Consider the following 20,156-nt stretch of genomic DNA (forward strand, 5'->3'; position numbering starts at 1 on the left):
TGTTTAATTGAATTTTAAGAAATGGTTTCATTCTATGAAGACCAGTGAATCTTGTTTATAAAGACTTCAAGTCTATGTAGAGCCTAATGGTAATTTCAACATGAACCCCTGCAACAGCTACTCATAAATAACTCAGCCATATCTACGATTAAACAAGTCAAAAGAATCATCATCAATTGAAAAACACATATACACAAGCCTAATCTAAACCACTTCTTTAACACATGTAGAAACAACTGATTCCCAACATCTCAAGTTTTTAGGATTCAACATCGGGCGCCCAGCAACGTTCTTTAATTCTATCTACGCATATATTCCACATGAGGCCCCCCAGTATCATCCATATAGGAATAAAAAAGACAATACCTTTTTGTAGAGGATGGAATACGCGGTTGATGTTAAAGAAGTGAAATAAAATGGATAGGTCGAAGAGTTTTTTCCAAAGATTTGATTTTTTTTAAAACGATCGAGAATCAAGATTTTGGAAAAATTCGCGAAAAAAGTTGTTGAATAGGGTGATGGATTTGGTCGCGAAAAATTAGGGTTTAGAGAAGAGGGAGGTGATGAGGATGATGAGCATTAGTGTTCAGTGCTCACGCGTGAGATGAGGGTTAGTAAATCGGAGTCAAATGAAGGATGAAATCGGGGGCTATCATTCTCTCATTCTGTCCATGCCTCATGAATTTTTGTAGTAGATTTGTGACGACTACAACATTGAGATTTGACAGGTTCTTATTGTTTGCTTGGACTCAATCTCACATGAGGGCCACTCATTAATCGAGACGTAGCCCATATACCAACTTGTATTCAATCAATATGGTATACTAGTAAGCGGGTGTAGCAGCTAGCTCGATCATGCAAATAGGTATTGCTTTATCACGGTTGTTTGATCTGTTTAGGTTCAAAAGCTAAGAGTTTTCCCTGTAACCGTCAATCTAGATGATGCATAACAATGTGTGGAGATTTTAGTTTGTTTGTTTGTTTGATTAAATGACCATGTACAGAAAACGAAATCTCGGATAAGGACATGAACATCTACAATATTTTTTTGCTAATTCAATTGTGGGAATTGTGCAAATATTTAGGATTCTTCAAACTAGAGAGACCATCTTACACTAGTGAAACTAGTTTCAATGTGTCCATTAGATTAAATAGAAAAGTTCAAATATATGTAAATCATCACTCGTAAACTCATTAAATAGATATTATGCAAATTAGTGTTCTTCAATCTTTTCTCTTTAGTATTTTTTCTTGAACATTTTGTATAACTTGACAAATGGATAGGGAATTCAAACACAAACAGAAACTAAACCTTGAGGACCAACAATATATTCTTTGACAAATTTATTTTTTGAACTCTTGGATTTTATTTGATTTGAAGTTTCAAATTTTGGAGGGTTTGAAGATCTAACAAGACATTTCCCAACCCATTCTTCATCACCTGGTAATAATTTAATACAACGCAATGAATCTTTAAGGAATTTTCTTCTAGTCATGATTTTATGTTCAGGTTTCCAAATCTTTTCATGGAAATTGAATTGATAGTCATTGAATAACATGTCAGCAGCTGATTGATTTGTATGGTGGATTGAAAGATCATCTTCATCTTCATCCGATTCATCATCTTCCTCATCATGTAATTCATGAACAGAATTAGCTTCACCTTCCTCTTCTTCTTCTCTGATTGTTGTCATTTCATTACGAATAGATTCAGCCTCATCAGTAGGAGATCTTGAAACGGGCTCACTTGATGATTCTAGTGATGTACTATTTGGTAATGAAGCAGAACGTTCATGTTGCGAAGTTGGAATTGAACTTGATGAAGATGGTGTAGTAGATGATGTTAGTGATGATTGTTGGAAAGATTTAGACAATTCTTCAATATCAAAACTTGATGGATTTGACTTCTTCCTGTTGAATATTCTTGAAATTTTATTCCTTATTGAAGATTCACCTGAAAAACTTGATCTTCTTTTAGTTGGTGTCAACTCTCTTCTAATCAATTCTGAATCAGAATAGCTTCTATTTCTATTAGAGCTTGAGCATCTTCTATTTCTTCTTCTTCTTGGAACTGTACGATCAGAAGGCATTGGTCTTGTGTCAATATCCAAACTAACATTGATACCAACAGATAAGTAATTCGACCAACTAATCATCTCATCAATAGAATGGAAATGAATGATAAATTGTTCAGTTTCCGCACGAACCCTTAAGCAATTATTCTTTTTCTTGTAATCAACAGGTAAACCAAACTTAGCAAATTGTAAAGAATATGACTTGACTAATCTCTTTGTTGTTAAATAATCACCAGGTTTTTTCTTGACAGCATTCAAAATGAAATCATTCTCTATTGGAGTGAACTCATAATACTTCTTTGTTTTAGACTTCTTCACACGATGTAATAATGGTAAGTTATCTATTGAGTAAAAATTCAACTGTGTGGAGTTCAACTCCATAACCAAATTCTTCCAACTTCTGATAGGTGAAGGTTCATAAGGTGATAACCATTCAACTTTTCTCAATACTAGAGCCACTTGGTTGATTGAAGGTGAGTAATCTGGTAGCTGATGAGTTTCAACTTGTTCATAGATTGGATACCTGATGTTCCGTGACGCATTAGCCGCGGAATATGTTGGTGGATGACAAGGCTGTTTTTGAAGGTATTCCAAGTAGTCCATTTGAGATGAAGAATCTCCAGCAGTGTTGGTATTGGTGATGTTATTGTTTGATTCTTGTTGATGTTGTTGTTGGTATTCGATCGAGCTCATGTTGGAAAGTGGTGAAGTTTGGTATCTAATGTGTGGAGGAGCAACCGCCGAGCTTGAATCTTTGGAACGTGCTGACGACAGCAGCGAAAGCGATGTTGTAGAAGAAGCTGAAGACGATGAGGACGACATGGGTGTAGGCTTGAGCTCAATGTTACTGCTTCTTTCTGGGAAAACTAGACTGTTTTTGAAGTTGTTGTTGATGGTAGAAGTCATGATTGTAATTCTGGGTTCATAAAGTTCTGTGATAATAATTCTAGTGTGGGACAATCAGTTCAAAATCTTGGAGTTCATCAACACTGATAAGAATGAATAGCAGTATGGATCACTAGTTAGTGGTATATAGTTGTTGAAAGAATATCACGAGTATAAGTATCAGAACGACGTGACAGTTGCTTCGTCTGTTTCATAGCAAATGTGTGTTGTTTTATAGAGGACTCATTCGCGTGGATCCAGATTCCCACACCAATTAGATAATCTCGATCCACGGACGACCAGTTACAAAAAATATCGATTCCCCTATTTCCAGCGATTAGGAAAACCAAATATGAAATTTAGCCAAATTACGTCAACCAGGACCTTTCAACCTTGAGCTTAATATATAAGATGGCCTACTCGATGCATAGCTAACGTATTAATCCTAACGTTCCATCAATAATAATTTTGGTTTGTATCTGTTGATGTGGTATCTTGGTTCTTCACTGTATGTAGTTTTCAGGAATCAGGCACGAAAAGACCCGAGGATCGATGAAGATAAAGAGCCCTCGTTACTACTCTTTTGGGAAGTCTAATAGGTAGTCGGTCTGTACGGGCACAGTCGCTGCTAAAAAACTTGTACAAGTCTGCTAATAATTTTAGAGATCTTCATGAATCCGATCATGACGATTTGACGAATAGAATCATATGAAAAAAGAGGAAAGCTTATATGGATTAATCTCGAGATATTTTTACCCGTTACCTCGGGTATCTGAGGCTATTTTGTTCTGGAAAACAATAGTACATACTAAATATATAGCTAGTTGTGACTGATCCACTTCTACCACCCGATGACCTCGAGCCTCACCAATTTATGAGCCATTCTATCCTCTATGTAAAGTAAGCTCTATACAATTCATTGTTCTTTAGATCATCAACCTCTTTCATATAATGATCCATCCCAAGGTTTCTAATCAAATCTTGTTCTGTGAATTGCTCTTTTGTTAGAACAACCAATCTTACGACACATTCTCTTCTCAATTTCTCTCTTTTCAATTTATCACTGATCGTTTCTCTCAACCCACAATTTGTATTACCCATATTCAATCCACTTTTCAATAAATTGACCGTATTTTGACGCAACACATCACGATTCTTAGCAGAGGATTCAAGATCTTGCAATGAACTTCTCAATAATTCATTATCTGCTCTTGATAATAAGATCTCAATAATTTTGGAAACTTTTGATGAAACCTCATTTGTCTTGTCTTGTATATGAATTGTTAGTTCTTCCTTAACCAATTCTTGTGCCTTTTTCAAATTTGCATTTATATGATTGATCAATACCCATTGCTGTTCAGATGTTATTGAATCAATACGATCTTTAAAACTTTGGAAACAATCAGCTTCAGCCATAAATCTAGAGGGACTTTTATCTAGTTCATTTCCTAGAGTTTTCCAATGGTTAACTAATTGCTCGAAATCATTAATAAAAAATGCACTTATTGAATGATTAACCAGTTTAACACTTTCAATCTCTTCATTCTTGAAATTCAAGTTGAATTCATCTTGAGCATTATTCTCAACAGTAAATTTACTTAGTAACAATTGTAGAACTTGCTGTAATCTTGCCTCAAACCCTGAGCTTTGGAAAAAATTCTTCAATGCATTGATTTGTATGTAGTTATCACAGAATTCATAAGATGCTTGGACGAATTTGGCACCAGTGATAATAGAGTCGAGCACAACACTCGGTGTTATCTGCTCAACAACATCAAAATTATCTTCATTCTCGTCCTCTTTACCTTCTTCTTCATATTCTGGATTTTCCAATCTTTTCAAAAATGAATCCAATTCAATCAATTGATAATCCAGCACCTTTCCCATTAAAACAGTAGCATCCTCACAAGATTTCAAAACAGCATCGATGCCAACCACATCTTCATTCTCTATCAATTCCGTATTAATCAAAATCAAATTATAATACATCTCCCATGTCAATCCAGCTTCATCAAACTTATTAACAACAAACTCATGCTTGTCCTTTATTTCCCGCAAGGAATACTTTACAACATCGCATCCGTCAACATTCTTCAAATGACTTGGTGGAACAGTATTATAAACTTCCCAAACATGATAAAGTAATCTATTCGCATTATAATAAGCGTCAACTAGTGTCGAATCCTTATTGATAGCCTCTATGTAGTTTTCATATGCCCTTTGATAAAATCTTAAAGACTTGGAAAGATCTGATATTATCCAACGATCTCCTGATTCTTCTTCTTCAACTCCATGGTCTAAATAATCATTTGCTGTGATTAGTGTTGGCGCTGAAGGGCTTGGACTTGATTTTTTAGGAAACTTTGGGATCTTGGGCGTTTCTTGAGTGATCTGGTTAGTTCATTGAGATAAAAAAAGCTTGAATGTAGTGTTGATACTCACTTTTAGGGGGCATTGTTGGCGTTTGTTGTTATTAACCTATCTAGAGAGGGTTTATTATAAGCTGGTTCACAATTTTTTTTTGTTGTTGTTTTTATTTAACCGGAGCGGATGACAGAACACATAAAACTTTGCTACGCGCGTCACATATTAAATTAAAATGTATTGATTACTTGATTACTGATCTAATAAGTAATCAATCGTATCAGTCAGCTCAAACACTAGTTTCTTTCCTTTACTCATCCCATAAAACTTTCTTTCGATAGTGAAACTCATCTTGTCTCTTCTATTCAATAAAGCCTCTAATTTTTTTTGAATCTTGTCTTGATCTTTATAAGCGTCTTCAATATTATCATAACCAAAGAAAGACAGTATTTGATCTCTTGATGAAAATTCAACAGCAATACAGTTTTCATTAATTTTCATATTTCTCAGCATATTTGGAGGGAAATTTGTTAACAAAAGTCTGAACCCAGTTGTGTTGATAGTTGTGCTATTGAATGGTTTACCAATGATTTGAAAATTTAAAGGTTCTGAACCGAGTATATAGCCATGAAAAACAACCGCACCCCCTTCAGTTAGATAATTACCTTCTTTAAAAGCAGATGCAATGGCAGTTAATGGATCATCCTCATCATCCTCCTCCTCATCTTCATCTTCATCTACCTCTGCTTGTTTCTCTGTTTCAGTTTCTTCTTGAGGAGCCTCCGTTTCGGGAACCTCTTCATGGACCACAGATTCATCTGTTCCATTCTCTTCAACCATTTCATGTTTAACCTCAACTTCGACAATATCTATTTGTGTCTGTTCCACTTGAACCTGACTTTCACTCTGTTCATTATCAGTAACACATAATGAAGCTTCACTTTTTTCAATGTCATCTTGACTATAAGAAAAATCATCAGAGATTTGGGTTAGTGGAAGCTGGCTCCCCATAGAGTTTGGTGGTGGTATGAATAGTGGGTTTGAAGGAAATGGCGAAGGATCAATATTCTCTGGTGGTGTTAGTTCTTGAGCTGTTCCATTACTGCTATTACTCTCTTGAGAAGTTTTGTCTATCTTTTGTCTTTTGTTTGGCGTTTCAAAAGATGCTGTTGATGATGATGGTTTTATTATTTCAATTATCTTCTTCAGTTCTTCTTTATTTTTGGAATTATTGAGTGAATACCGGCTTTCAATGGCCTTGATCAATGAGGTAACTTTAACTTGTTGTATGAGACTTAACCCTTTGATCATTGAAGGTCCTTCATTCAAAATCTTGAAGCCGGTCATAATGAAGTCAGCTGCAGTGGTACCGTTATAAGCCTCAGCGGTTACATGAACCAACACGAAATAACCATTATCAAGAAAGTGTGTCTTTGTATCACCTCTTACTTTCTTCTTCGAGGGGTCTTCTTCTATCTTATAGACTTTTTTCAACTCCTTGAAATGCTGTGCAGCGTCTGATCCTGATTTCACAGGGAACGAATGGTATCCTTTCTTGTATAGTGATGTGAAATCTGTCAGCTCTAAAACAGGTTTATCGCCAAATTGGGCAGTCACAATAATCATTGTCAATTTGACAATAACTTTATCAGCTTGTTCCTTAAGACGGGTCAATCTCACAGACCGAAGGTCCTGGATATCCTTGATGTCATGGACCTTCATTTTGAGACTTAGTTTGCAGCTGTGAAAGGTTATTGTTCCGTGAATCTTGTTGATGTGTTATTGTTTATTTCAAGAGAAAAAACCACGGTAGACACACTACATCAACACAATTTTTTAAAGAGAGAAGACGCGTCAAGTAAACACAACAACACGAACCGAGCTAGATCAAACCTACAAAGTATGGTTGATTATGGGTTGTTGAAGAATATCGCCAGTCTTTCAGAGCCAAATGGCTATTATTTTGGGGAGTTGGTGTGTATGGTTGTATCCGCCAAAATTGGAACACCTTCAAGACTGGGCGTTACGGACTTCACAGCAAACAGGTTGATTGAAACAGACTATACAAGAGAAAATTACATCAGGACCTATGATGAGCGGATCCCATTGGACCAAATAATTCAATTAGGTATATATGAAAACAAATTATTACCCTTTGTGAACTCCTACAAGACCTTGAGAGGTAAAGAATTAAGAATCGGTGAAGGTTGGACAAATGTCCTGAGCGATGCAGTTTATGTTAAAGTTCAGGTTAAATTCAAGATGTTTAATGGTGTTCTAGAAGGTCTTGTCAAATCAATGACTCTCTTAGATCTCACAATAGGAAATGTTGATCTATCGTTGCCTGTGTTTAGACACACAATCAAGACTTTACCACCTTCTTTTGTTTTTGGGAATCTACAGAATTTTGAGAAGACAATACCTCCCACAAGCATAAGAAACTATATAACAGGTCCTGGTAGTGAAATTACTGAAGAAGATTTGGGAAGTTCTCCGGCCTCCAAATCAGGAGCTCAAAATATCAGAAATAACCGTGAGACATTATATGATCTAGCTGCCCCATATGCTGGTGATGCTCCAACTAGTCCTTCTGCTCCTCCTGTCAAATTATCCTCAGTGGCTGATCTCCCCGAAGACACTATCCATCGAAGGGATTATGATATAGAATCGCCTATTCGTCAAGATCCACAAACACAAGTGCCTCATACTCAAATAAAATCAACATATCAAGATCCGAAAGAGAGAGAGGAGTCAAATTTCATAGAGAGATGGAACAAACAAAAGACTATAGATGGAAAAGTCTTGGAATTTTCAGGTGCTGTCGTTGAAATTGAGCCATTAATGAATCAAGTATGTATCAAATATGATATCAATAAACCACCAGTGTTGAACCCTATAACAATCACTGTGAAAAGTGGATCAATTAGAAAAAGTCGAAATGAAGATCAATTCTTGAGAATATCCTTCGTTTCAAATTTGGAAGTTTTTAATTTCCTAGAGATGCATGAATTGGAATTGATTTATATCAAATCTCCAGAAATCTACCAAAAATTTCAAAAAATCTTAAAATCCAAAAATATGTTTGATTTCAAAGTATCAAGAAGGTTAATTAAAGTCAATAATTTTGGCAATTTCATATATGGTTGGGAAGGGCCAGGCATGACATTAAACGAGCTATACAAACAGGCATGAACCAGCTCAATTTTCATTTAACCAAGTTATGAGATCATCACTCAGTTTGTCAAATACATCATCTGTTTCGATGAATAAGTTGTTGAGTCCCTTTTCGTACTCCAACAATCTGATATTTTCAGCTGGACAATACTTTGCAAAATATTCAGTACCTTTGACTGTGGATACTGGATCTTTTTTTGAATGAATTAATAAGACGTTATGAACCGCAAAATCATTGAATTTTCTCTTGTTTTGTAGTACATGACTTATATGTTGGATTTCATAAAGGTAATTTGCAGTGATTGTGGAGAAGTTGAACTTTTTGGACTGAAGATAAGACAACCATCGTCTATCAGAGGTCAAATGTTCATACTTGATTGGAAGTGCAGATGTTTTAGATTTGGGAAGAACAAGAGCAAGAAATGGTGTAGTTGTTTGTGAAATTAAGCTGGCAAATTCAGGACATGCTGATAGGAATGGATTAATTGAAATGATACTTTTGATCCTGTGCTTGAATTTCCCTTTGACGCAATAGTTGAGAATTCTAGACCCTCCAATGAAATGACCAATTAAATGGAGTTTGTGACTTTTAACATAGCTTTGTGAATCTATATCATTGATACAGAGGTCCAAGATTCGACTCATCTCATTATAGATGTCCAAGCTGCTTTCATAAACGTTGGTCATTTGACAATAGAAGGTTTCATACCCATGCTTCCCCAAAACATCTATTAGCCTGTGATACAGAGTTACGTCCTCACCAGGATTATGCATCACTAAGACTCTTCCTTTATACGTCTGACTGTCGTCAATAGGCTGTCTGGTGTCAGTAGAAGTATTAGAAAAGAAACATTTCATACATACCCATACTTGTGCCCTATAAGCATACTGTTCCTTGATAACATCAACAAGTCTGGGTTCCTTACCCAACATTATACCCAGTGAACTCATTTCTTCAATCATATCTTCACAACTTCTTCACTTCTCTTCAAAGTGAGTGAGTACAATAGAGAAATTTCTTTCATGAGTGCGTTTTCTTGGATTCTGTACATCAATACTTGTTACTCAACAGGCGTGTCTGTTGGCAAACAGCCAAAAAACCGTTATCGATTAATTTTTCGTAACGGCCTTCAAACTTTGGAATGCAGATGAAATTACGACAAAAGTTGAAAGGTGACAAAAACAACGACAGATTTGAAAAGCAAAGGAAGACAGGAGCATTCGAGATCAAGGGTTCTTACATGTTATCTCAATTTGGGGAAACAAATCAGAACAATTGTCGACAAAGAGGATATCTCTTGTGACAACAAGATGGTAATCCCGAAGCACGTTTTCGTCCACTATTGGGTCGCTGGACTTGAAAAAAAATTAACACTAGCGAGATCTTCAATCCATCAATCATAAAATTATAGCACCAGTTACACACATATACTAGTTCAATGCTTTGCAAGCCAGTCCAATAGGTCTCTTTTGGCTTCCTTATAGATTTCTTCCCTTTCTATAAAGATACAATGAAGAGCCCCCTTGACCGGTATGAACGTCTTATCTTTGATAGGAACCAAATCAACAAACTTTTCAGAGGCGTGAACATCATTGATGTGGTCTTCATCTCCGTGAAGGATTAATAGTGGAACTGAAAAGCCCTTGGCGTAGTCTGGTTCGAGCAATCTCTCACCTCTATCGATTTGTTAGCAAGGAATTGAAGCTGGATCAAAATCATACTCACCTTTTCAAAAACTCATAAATGTTTTTCAAAGATCCCAATAGTGGTGTAACTGGCTCATTTGATAAGAATTTTCTCCATTCTGGCACACTTGTGATATATTCTTCCTTCAACTTGGTGTCCATTCTATAATTTGGGATAAGCTTCATAGCACTGTATGAAATCCCGTACAAAACTCTACCAGGTCTTGTGCTTGGCTGTATGATGTTAGTAGCAGCATTTGAAGATTCTAGTTCATATACTCACATGTAATAAAACTAATGGGCCAGAGACCGCGATACCAGTCAAATGATCTTTGTATTTACCTTTGATCCCATAGTTCAAAGAGATCCCACCACCCATAGAGTGCCCCATTAAGAATAACTTTTTGTTCTCACGAGCCTCCAATTCATCAATATTCTTTTTCAAGAAAAAGTCTAAATCATCAAAAGCATGGAAATCGTCGGTAATACCTTTTAATTTTCCAGGGGATGTTAACCCAGCACCTCTTTGATCGAAGAAAAACACTTCATATCCTGAATGACTTAAATCATCAAACAATTGAACATAGACTTTGGAGAACTCTGAAAACCCATGAACCCAAACAATTCTTCCCTTCAATTCTGTGTCTTTTGGAACTGACTAGATGAATAGCAATTAGTAAATATGTTCCGTTACATCAACAAAAAACAGTGAATCCTACCCATAGCTCAGTGTAAAAATTGGCACCATTATACTCAATGTATTGGACAACTGGTTTGTTCACTGGAGTATAAGGTGGCAGCGGTGTATTTGTCACTTGGCTCATGATTAAAGGATAGTCCGCTAAAATAATAGTACGTTAAAATCTGTAGTCTTGCCTGTTTATATTTCCGCACTTCAAGATTTCGCGATTGGAGGCACGGCAAAAACTGGCAGACTACACAAATACAACTATAAACAAAGTTTTATATTCAGTTACACAAAGCTGAAATATTTATAAAAGGCAAGTACCAGACTTAAACTTTCAAAATATCTGCAATGACCTTAGAAGCTTTGAGAGCTTCTTCCTCACAATAACGTCTACCAGCCAAGGTCAGACCAACTGGCATACCATCAGAAGCTTCTGGATCATAGATACCATACTCATAAGCTTCATACTCATTACGAGGTTTGTATGATTCATCTTTCAAATCAATTGATTTATCACCAAAGACACCAGTTGGGAAAGTAACACAAGTAGCATCCAAAATGTTCCATAATGAAGTATAACCCCAATATTTAATTTCTGAAGTCTTTGGAGCAGTACCAACGTAAGTTGGAGCAATAATAAAATCCACGCCTCTTTCGTTAAATAAATCTAGGTATTCTTGACGTAGAACTTCCCTTGTATGTGTGTAAAATTGTAACTCTAAGGTTTTCAAACCTTTATCACCTTTACCAAAAGTTAAATAATGTTCAGTTAATGGGGCTAAAGGTTCACCAGAAGCAGATAATCTATTGAAGGCAGAATAATTACCATCACAAGTGTAAGCGGCATTAGCAACTTCAGCAGCTTCATAAACTTTATGAGAATCCCAAGTGATGACATTAACACCAGCAGCTTTCAAATCTTCTTCAACTTTCTTCAAGGCACGTAGAACTGGAGGATGAGGTTTGACAACACCATCATCATAAACAATACCAATGGTTAAATCTGATGGTTTCGGAGTTGGGACTTCTCTCCAAGGAATTGGAAGACTATCTTGATCATATTTCCATGGTTCTGCAGCAACATAATTCTTCATGAATAATTCTAAATCATCAACAGAATTACTCATTGGACCTAAAGCACAACCAATAGTTTCAGGATAAGTATCTTCAAAAGGAGCAAAACAACGAGCCATTGATAATCTTTTAGTTGATGGTTTCAAACCCCAAATACCATTGAAAGCAGCTGGTGAACGGATTGAGCCACCAATATCAGAGCCAACACCTAATGGAGAACCTCTCATACCAATCAAAGCACCTTCACCAGAAGAGGAACCACCTGGAGATAGTGAAGTTTTGTAAGCATTTCTACCACGACCAGTGATGTTATTAATACTATCCAAATGCATCAAACATTGAGGTTCAGTAGTTCTAATGTAGAAAACAGCACCTAGATCATACAAGATTTGATTAGTTACAGAGAACTTTTCACTAACTCTATCAAGGCAACCAACAAATCCACCATGAGTGACACGGCCAGCGTAATCATAATGTTCTTTCAAAGAAACTGGAACACCATGTAACGCACCGATAGTTTTACCGTATTTTTCTTGATATTCATCCAATTCCTTAGCTCTTTTGATACCGTCTTCAAATAATATTTCCATAGCACAATGGGTCAATTGATGGGCAATTGTTGCTCTTTTGATGAAGGCCAAAATGGTTTCTGAGGCAGTCAATTCTTTAGCAGCGATTTTTTTAGCCAATTCGGTAGCAGTCATATTTGTAATTTGTAGTGATTTCTCATCCAACACTTTCTCTGGGACAGTGGTAGCATTAAAAGGAGCGGCATCTAAATCTTCTGGATATAAAGTTGAAGGAGCAAGATATTCCTTTGGCATGGCACTTTTCAAAGCATCATTATAAGCTTTGATCTTTGGAACCCAATCTCTCTCGTAACGTTCTGGATCACTTTTGTAAATAGATGGCTCACTGAATAATGGTTCTTTAGCGTGGTCAATAAATACTTTAGCAGCTGACATGATTGATGATGGATGTATGTTGAATTATGAATCATTTCAAACCATTGAGCCTAAGCATCAGGGTTCTTCCCCGTCTTTATATGATTTTGGATGAATAAAATTTGATAAGCATATTGAATACTGGTCCAAATTAGTACATTTCTCCACAAGCGACGTTTATAGATATCTAAAGTATTTGATTATCTTGAGCTGGTGAAGTGAACTCAAAACTCAAAAGGCTTTTCAAATTTTCGACCGGCGCTTAGCTTGTGAACTTCCTTATTGGGAGTTGCGACTCCCGGTTTTGAGGTGATGCCTTATCTCAACAAACTTGATCGCTTTATCTGAATATTATCCCTTTTGAGGTGTCGCTTATAGCATTAGTGGTGATTCGGTTTGCAGGCTTTGATTTATGCTAATATCTCTTCATGGTTCAAAGTGACATGTGCAATTGTCAAGCAGAAAATAAAGGCATTGATAGAAATACTACTATTACTCGTTTAGTGTCTCGCTTATGATGTTTTACTGACTCCAATCGAAACTGATGTTTAATATAGAATATCTATTAGCTATACATTCGGACCAAATTGGCATCCAATTATCCTCATCAAACGGATATGATATCAGATACAACCTTGGCGGCTTTCAAAGCAGCTTCTTCAGTGTAACGTCTACCAACAAGAGTTAGCCCAACTGGTAACCCATCAGAAGCTTCTGGATCATAGATCCCATATTCATGTTCTTCGTAAACATTACGTGCTTTGTAGCTTTCATCTTTGAAATCAGTTGATTTATCACCAAAGACACCAGAGGGGAATGTAACACAAGTTTGATCCATAATGTTCCACAATGAAGTGTAACCCCAATACTTGATAGTAGAAGGTTTTGGAGCAGTACCAACATATGTTGGTGTAATCAAAAAATCAACTCCTCTTTTATTGAACAGCTTCAAATACTCTTGACGCAAAACCTCTCTAGAATGAGTGTAATATTGCAGTTCCATAGAACTCAAACCTTTATCACCTTTACCAATTTGTAAGTAATGTTCACTCAATGGAGCTAATGGTTCACCAGATTTTTCTAATCTATCAAAGACAGCAGAATTACCATCAGATGAATAGGCAGCATTAGCAATTTCAACAGCATCATAAACTCTATGTGGGTCCCATTTAATGATGTGGACACCAGCAGCCTTAAGTTTTTCTTCGACTTCTTTCAATGCACGTATAACGGGTGGATGTGGTTTAACAACCCCATCATCATAGACAAAGCCAATAGTTAAATCAGATGCTCTTGGGGTTGGAACTTCTTTCCATGGGAGTGGAAACAATTGTTGGTCTAATTCCCAAGGCCTTTGAGCTAAATAGGATTTCATAAACAATTCCAGATCATCAACGGAATTACTCAAAGGACCCAACACCGCTTGGATGGCTTCACAAGTTGTATCTTCTCGAGCTGAAATTGAACCAATTAAAGAGATTCTCTTTGATGAAGGTTTCAAGCCCCAAACCCCATTAAAAGCAGCAGGACCTCTAATGGAACCTCCAATATCAGAACCAAGTCCCAATGGTGAACCTTTCATTGCAATGATTGCACCTTCACCAGATGATGATCCACCAGGACTCATTGTTGTCTTGTGTGGGTTTCTGCCACGACCTGTGATGTTGTTGATGCTATCCATATGCATTAACGATTGTGGTTCAGTAGTTCTAATGTAAAATACAGCACCAGAATCATACAATAGTTGACTAGTCAATGAAAATTTCTCCGAAACATTGTCTAGCAATGACACATAGCCAGCATGTGTAACATGACCTTCAAATTCATAATGTTCTTTCAAGGATAGTGGAACACCATGAAGTGGACCAACTGTGTGTCCTGTTTTTGCCTGATATTCATCCAACACCTTAGCTCTTTTAATACCGTAATCAAATAAAATCTCCATGGCACAATGGGTTAATTGATGGGCAAGTGTAGCTCTTTTGATGAATGCCAAAATGGTTTCTGAAGCAGTCAATTCTCTAGCAGCGATTTTTTGGGCAATTTCTGAAGCGTTTAATTCAGTGATGGTAAGAGTTTTTTCATCTAGAACTGTTGCTGGAATACCCATGGCATTGAAAGGAGTAGCATCTAAATCATCTGGTAATAAAGTACTTGGGGCAAGATATTCATTTGGGATTGCATTTGAGAGCTTTTCATTGTAAGCTTTGATCTTTGGGACCCATTCTTTTTCATATAGTTCCAGATTTGGCTTATAGGAGGTCGCTGGTGCGAGTAATGGCTCCTTTGAATGATCAATAAATAACTTAGCTGCACTCATAGTTTATCTTGAATTGTTAGATACATCATTGAAGGTGAAGGGGCCTCTCTGTATCTGGACAATAGAGGTTTTAAATAATATCAATCTATCCCCTATTGTAAATACAGCAAAAGAAACTAATCCTTTATCGCATTTGGTCTCTATTTTCTATGAATCATCTCGTCCACTTAAACTCAGCTTTATCCAGATATTGATAACAAATCAAGCTTTTCTAGAGCAAAACGTCCTATGTAACTTGTTCGTTGTCCCTTTTGCTACAAACCCGATTCAAGAAGATTCGCGATTTTCCTCGAATTTGCAAAATTTCATGGTCTGCCATTTTTGGAGTGAACGAGCTTATCAGAAAAATTCTTTGTTGACTTTGAATGGCTGAATCGGTGGCTAAAATATCAAAGATGATGACAATTCTTTTTTTGAAGGAGCTAGTATTACGTCCCCAATTGACACATTTACACATAGTACACCATTGGAATACCACCATATTGATAGGCCGCTATTGTTTATAAAATGGTAAAACATCCCTATGAGCAAGTCATCAAGTTTGAAGGTCTGGGAACTTTAAAGCCAAATAGAGCCAGAACAAAGAGATCAAGAAATGGGTGCTTCAACTGTGAGTAGATTCGGAAAACAATATGTTATCTGTCATCTAACAGGTCTTTAGGTCGAAAAAGAAAGAAGAAATGTGACGAGATGAAGCCTTCTTGTTCTTCATGTATCAACAAATGTATTAGCTGTGTTTGGCCCAAAGATGGTGGTGATAAATTACCAAAAGGATACAGAGTTCCAAGCTCTACGTCATCTGAGATGAACCCCAATGAGGGCACAATATTCATTCCTGTTGAGTTTGACTCAAAGACACCAGAAGTCGAAGAAAGATCACCAGTCAGCTCCATTGATTTTTTTGAGTCACCTAAAGGAATGACAATGATTCCTTATTCCAATGTCGCAGAGCTCATAGATGACTTTGGGTCTCCAGATTCAACCTCCTATTCTCTAGATCTTGAAAATTCATCAACTCCTTCATATAAAATAACTTTTCTCAGTCCATTTAGTTCTGATCCTGATCAAAGGTTCATCTTAGCTTGTACAAATGGTTTTATTGAATCTGTTGGTCCTCAGTATACACATCCTTTGCTAACAACCACTGCAACTTTTTCACCGTTTGTCAACAATAATCCAATTTCTCAAAAAGTTGCCATTGCCTGTGGTTGTGCTTTTCTGGCGTGGCAAAACCCTGAATTAACTGGATTGTCAACTCAAAAATATTATACAGCTTTTAATGCCTTGGAAACTTATGTGAATAATAATGAATCTGCTTATAAGGAGAGCTGGGTTGGTGCTGCGTTTCAATTGATGTGCTTGTGCTCTAAAATCACTTGGAGTTGTTCATCTGATAATTGTATTGCTAATCTAGTGAACTCATATAAAATCATTAGAAGACGGTTCATTGAAACAACAAGGTATGGTAAGAAGATACAAAAAAGTGATAAGATTTCAAGTTTAGAACCTCAATCAGACTTGGCCCATTATTTGAAGGACTTCAAGAATGATGCACTACAAATGGAAATTGAGAATAGCCTGATAGATCTGGATGATTTCAGCACGGAAGTTTTTGAATCACATTTTGAAAAAATGTTTGTTGAAAGTTTTCTATTCAATTATAGTATCGCCCTTTTGGTTTCTGAACAATTTTATCTTTTACCAAATCCGTTTGAAGTATTTAGAGACCTTCGTCAATTCTTGAAAACACCGTTATTCAGCTGTGATGTTGCTTGGATGAATAACCCTGTATTTGGTGCTTCTTTAGATGCTTATGAGTTGGCTGCTAAGGCTTCATATCTACTGAGAAACTTGAATGATCCAAATATGCTTGTGACTGCAAAGAAGCTCTATGATCTTGCAAGTTTTTATCCATCACCAATGATTCCATCAGAGATTCGTGTTAATTCTACCAAGTATAAGAACTTAAGAGATAGTGTTTTGATGGCTGAAATCGTTGCCAAAGTTTCAAAGATATTATTAAGAAAATTAATCATACCAGAAATAACAGAAATGGATTCGGTTGTCCAGAAGGATTTATCTTCTATCTTTATCAAACTGAAATCAATCTCGTCAGATTCTAGGGTGAAGATTATTTCTTGTTGGCCACTTCTTATAGCTGGTGCTGCTACTCAAAATGAAGAACAACGGGAACTTTTAACGAAGACCCTATTAGAAGCTGGTGCCTTAACACATGGTCGTCATGTTTACACAGTTTTGGATGCTCTAGATATCGCTTGGGGCAAAAGCCCAGAATGTGAAGAGATCAAAACCAGAGGTCTTGATATATTATTTGATAGAAGAGTTGTGGGTAAAGTGATTTTATAGAATGCTGTGTGCTTTGAACACAATACATAATAATACACAACCATTTTACCGGTTACACCTTGACTTATTCAGGATCTAACGGAGCAATAATATTAAAATGAATTGTAATTGGTATACTGTAGTTCTTGTGATGGCTTTAATTTTAAGCGCCTTCCTAATCGGGACTAAGCGCTCCTGGTTCTGTTTTCGGTAGTTTTCGTCGATTTTGGCGTCCACTTAATCAAAAAGCGGAACGTGAACAATCAACTCATCAAGCCCTGGATCATAAATGTGCCAACTGACAGATTGTACGCACTCCTTATCAATCCATTATCCATTACATTTGGCAATTGTGTCTTTTATCAACAGATTTGGCCAGCCGCAGCTCAAAAGAGAGAAAAACCGGAACTCGATGATGTTGATGATGCATTCCACTAGATAACGATTAGATTACAAAGGATTAGGATGCTACGATGTAATTGATCAACATTAGGTACATGGAGGTTTAGTTATTATGGCAAGCTACATCAGTGTGCTTCTGCTATCTAGGATTCTTTGTGGTGGTATATATAGAGCTATGACAATCCATCTTTGCCACCATTATCATTGTTTCAACTAGGTTCAAACACTTAGCTAAAATACATCGAATATGGGTCACGGTGCTATCAACTACAAAGCTGTCCCAGGTACAACACACTTGGTTGATTTAGATGGTCATATGAATGCTCACCATTCAAAAGGTGATTCACAAATTGTTTTAATTCCAACGCCCTCAGAAGACCCAGATGATCCATTGAATTGGAGTGCTAGAAGAAAATGGCTAGCTGTTTTCTGTAACGTCGTTTATACCTTTGGTGTTGGTGTTCCATCTGCTGCTATTTACTCAGTCTTGACTAACATTGCTGCTGAAACTGATATCACTTTAGGTCAATTGAATGCAGGTACTGGTTATATGTTTTTATTCTTTGGTCTTGGTTGTTTGATTTTTCAACCTTTAGCATTACAATATGGTAAAAGACCAACCTACCTGTTAAGTATGTTTGCTACCACCTTAATTTGTGTGTGGTCTCCTTACTGTAAATCAAATGGTGAATGGATTGGTAGTAAGATTTTGCAAGGTTTCTTTGGTGCTCCAATTGAATCATTAGGTGAAATCACAATGTCTGATATCTTTTTTGAGCATGAAAGGGCCAAAGGTATGGGTATTTATGCTGTTGCCTTGTTAACATCAAACTTTTTAGCACCAATGATTGCTGGTTTTATCAGTGATGGTATTGGCTGGAAATGGGTCATGTGGATGTGTTCTATCTTTGGTGCTGTTTGTTTTGTGTTTCTATTCTTTTTCATGGAAGAAACCAATTATAACCGTAAATTAGGCTCTAAAAAGATCAATATCATGACAATTGAGGGTATCGGTAAAGATGAAGAAAATATCACTAGCGTAACATCTGAAGAGAAAAGAATTGGAACTGTCTTATCTCATCAAACAATGGAGGAAAGAATGCAGGAAACAAATGAAAATTTGTATAATGAAGTTGATATGGCTTCAAGCTCTGATGAATTAAATTATGAATCAAAACCAAGAAAAACTTTCAAAGATAAATTATCATTGACTGGTGGGTTTAAAGAAAAGTTTCTACTGCTTCATTATTTCATTGGCCCTTTCAGAATGGCTAGATTCCCTTCTGTTCTATGGGGTGGTTTCTTGTATGGCTCTTCACTGGTCTGGTTTAATTTGTTGAATGCCACTGAAGCTACTGTTCTTGGTGGTGCACCATATCATTTTTCTTCAGCTATGTGTGGGTTAGCCTACATTTCACCAACTATCTTTTCTGTTGTCTTCTTCTTCCTTTCTGGTTATTTATCTGATTTTTTGAAGGTCAAATTGGCTAAGAGAAGAAATGGTCTTTCTTTACCAGAGGATAGATTTTGGGTTCTTATCGTATATATGGTCTTAGGGTTTTTGGCAAGTATTGGTTGGGGTGTTGGTGCTCATTATGGTGCCCATTGGATGGTCCTTGTTGTTTCCATGGGTGTTTTGGGAGGTCTTGGTGTCTTTGGCTGTATTTCTGCTGTTACTTATTGCTCAGATGCTTACCATGAACTAGATTGTGAAGCTATGGTTGTTGTCATTCTGATTAGAAACTTGATGTCGTTTGCCTGTAGTTATGGATTAACTGATTGGGTTGTCAATATGGGTTACAAGAATGCATTCATTTCATCAGGTTGTATTTTGTTTTTTTGTAATGGTTCGTTTTTGCTCATGAGATACACTGGTCCATTTTGGAGAAACAAGACAAAACACATCTACTGGAAATATGTTGAACAAAATAGAAAAGTTGTTGGGCATTGAGCTATACCTGTCTTGGTCAAATCTAGCTCAACGTTGTTTAACAATTGGAGTGTTCCAACTTTGCAGATTAGCTGATGGTGCTTGTGCTTCACAAGCTGATGGGACTTGGAAAGTTCACTTTCTGTTTTTTAAATGTTTTACTTTGTGTTTTAATATCAACTGTTTCTGTGCAGTTCAAGCTGCAGTATATTTCTTTCAATTCATCATCCTACGGATTTGATTAAATTTGTCCTGTTGTTCTGTTGTT

The 20,156-nt window shown here is 36.6% G+C and overlaps 9 protein-coding genes across 9 annotated transcripts; 2 read left to right on the top strand and 7 right to left on the bottom strand.

Annotated features, from left to right (window-relative positions):
- Nucleotides 1–1,289: 1,289 nt before the first annotated feature.
- WICANDRAFT_59961 (uncharacterized protein) lies at nucleotides 1,290–2,897 on the bottom strand (the record flags this gene model as incomplete). Its single annotated transcript, XM_019182908.1, has 1 exon — nucleotides 1,290–2,897. One exon carries the CDS (start codon nucleotides 2,895–2,897, stop codon nucleotides 1,290–1,292), a length of 1,608 nt encoding a protein of 535 aa, XP_019041091.1.
- Nucleotides 2,898–3,851: 954 nt separating this feature from the next.
- On the bottom strand, nucleotides 3,852–5,415 carry WICANDRAFT_59962 (uncharacterized protein; the record flags this gene model as incomplete). The annotated part of the gene is made up of 2 exons (XM_019182909.1): nucleotides 3,852–5,341; nucleotides 5,403–5,415. The coding sequence occupies 2 exons, from the start codon at nucleotides 5,413–5,415 to the stop codon at nucleotides 3,852–3,854; spliced, it is 1,503 nt and encodes a 500-aa protein (XP_019041092.1).
- Nucleotides 5,416–5,576: 161 nt separating this feature from the next.
- Nucleotides 5,577–7,441, bottom strand: WICANDRAFT_66224 (uncharacterized protein; the record flags this gene model as incomplete). The annotated part of the gene is made up of 1 exon (XM_019184033.1): nucleotides 5,577–7,441. Exon 1 carries the CDS (start codon nucleotides 7,044–7,046, stop codon nucleotides 5,577–5,579), a length of 1,470 nt encoding a protein of 489 aa, XP_019041093.1. The 5' UTR covers nucleotides 7,047–7,441.
- A 1,081-nt stretch (nucleotides 7,442–8,522) lies between these two features.
- WICANDRAFT_82056 (uncharacterized protein) lies at nucleotides 8,523–9,461 on the bottom strand (the record flags this gene model as incomplete). The annotated part of the gene is made up of 2 exons (XM_019185324.1): nucleotides 8,523–9,314; nucleotides 9,363–9,461. 2 exons carry the CDS (start codon nucleotides 9,459–9,461, stop codon nucleotides 8,523–8,525), a joined length of 891 nt encoding a protein of 296 aa, XP_019041094.1.
- A 473-nt stretch (nucleotides 9,462–9,934) lies between these two features.
- WICANDRAFT_25009 (uncharacterized protein) lies at nucleotides 9,935–11,008 on the bottom strand (the record flags this gene model as incomplete). The annotated part of the gene is made up of 4 exons (XM_019181086.1): nucleotides 9,935–10,175; nucleotides 10,225–10,418; nucleotides 10,468–10,842; nucleotides 10,904–11,008. The coding sequence occupies 4 exons, from the start codon at nucleotides 11,006–11,008 to the stop codon at nucleotides 9,935–9,937; spliced, it is 915 nt and encodes a 304-aa protein (XP_019041095.1).
- A 190-nt stretch (nucleotides 11,009–11,198) lies between these two features.
- On the bottom strand, nucleotides 11,199–12,911 carry WICANDRAFT_25599 (uncharacterized protein; the record flags this gene model as incomplete). The annotated part of the gene is made up of 1 exon (XM_019181162.1): nucleotides 11,199–12,911. One exon carries the CDS (start codon nucleotides 12,909–12,911, stop codon nucleotides 11,199–11,201), a length of 1,713 nt encoding a protein of 570 aa, XP_019041096.1.
- Nucleotides 12,912–13,497: 586 nt separating this feature from the next.
- On the bottom strand, nucleotides 13,498–15,210 carry WICANDRAFT_82059 (uncharacterized protein; the record flags this gene model as incomplete). The annotated part of the gene is made up of 1 exon (XM_019185325.1): nucleotides 13,498–15,210. One exon carries the CDS (start codon nucleotides 15,208–15,210, stop codon nucleotides 13,498–13,500), a length of 1,713 nt encoding a protein of 570 aa, XP_019041097.1.
- A 507-nt stretch (nucleotides 15,211–15,717) lies between these two features.
- Nucleotides 15,718–17,577, top strand: WICANDRAFT_76080 (Zn(II)2Cys6 transcription factor; the record flags this gene model as incomplete). Its single annotated transcript, XM_019184319.1, has 2 exons — nucleotides 15,718–15,820; nucleotides 15,872–17,577. 2 exons carry the CDS (start codon nucleotides 15,718–15,720, stop codon nucleotides 17,575–17,577), a joined length of 1,809 nt encoding a protein of 602 aa, XP_019041098.1.
- Nucleotides 17,578–18,205: 628 nt separating this feature from the next.
- WICANDRAFT_24927 (uncharacterized protein) lies at nucleotides 18,206–19,909 on the top strand (the record flags this gene model as incomplete). Its single annotated transcript, XM_019181075.1, has 1 exon — nucleotides 18,206–19,909. One exon carries the CDS (start codon nucleotides 18,206–18,208, stop codon nucleotides 19,907–19,909), a length of 1,704 nt encoding a protein of 567 aa, XP_019041099.1.
- Nucleotides 19,910–20,156: the final 247 nt, after the last annotated feature.

The sequence above is a fragment of the Wickerhamomyces anomalus genome, assembly GCF_001661255.1.
Source record: "Wickerhamomyces anomalus NRRL Y-366-8 unplaced genomic scaffold WICANscaffold_1, whole genome shotgun sequence".
Lineage (NCBI taxonomy): Eukaryota > Fungi > Ascomycota > Saccharomycetes > Phaffomycetales > Wickerhamomycetaceae > Hansenula > Hansenula anomala.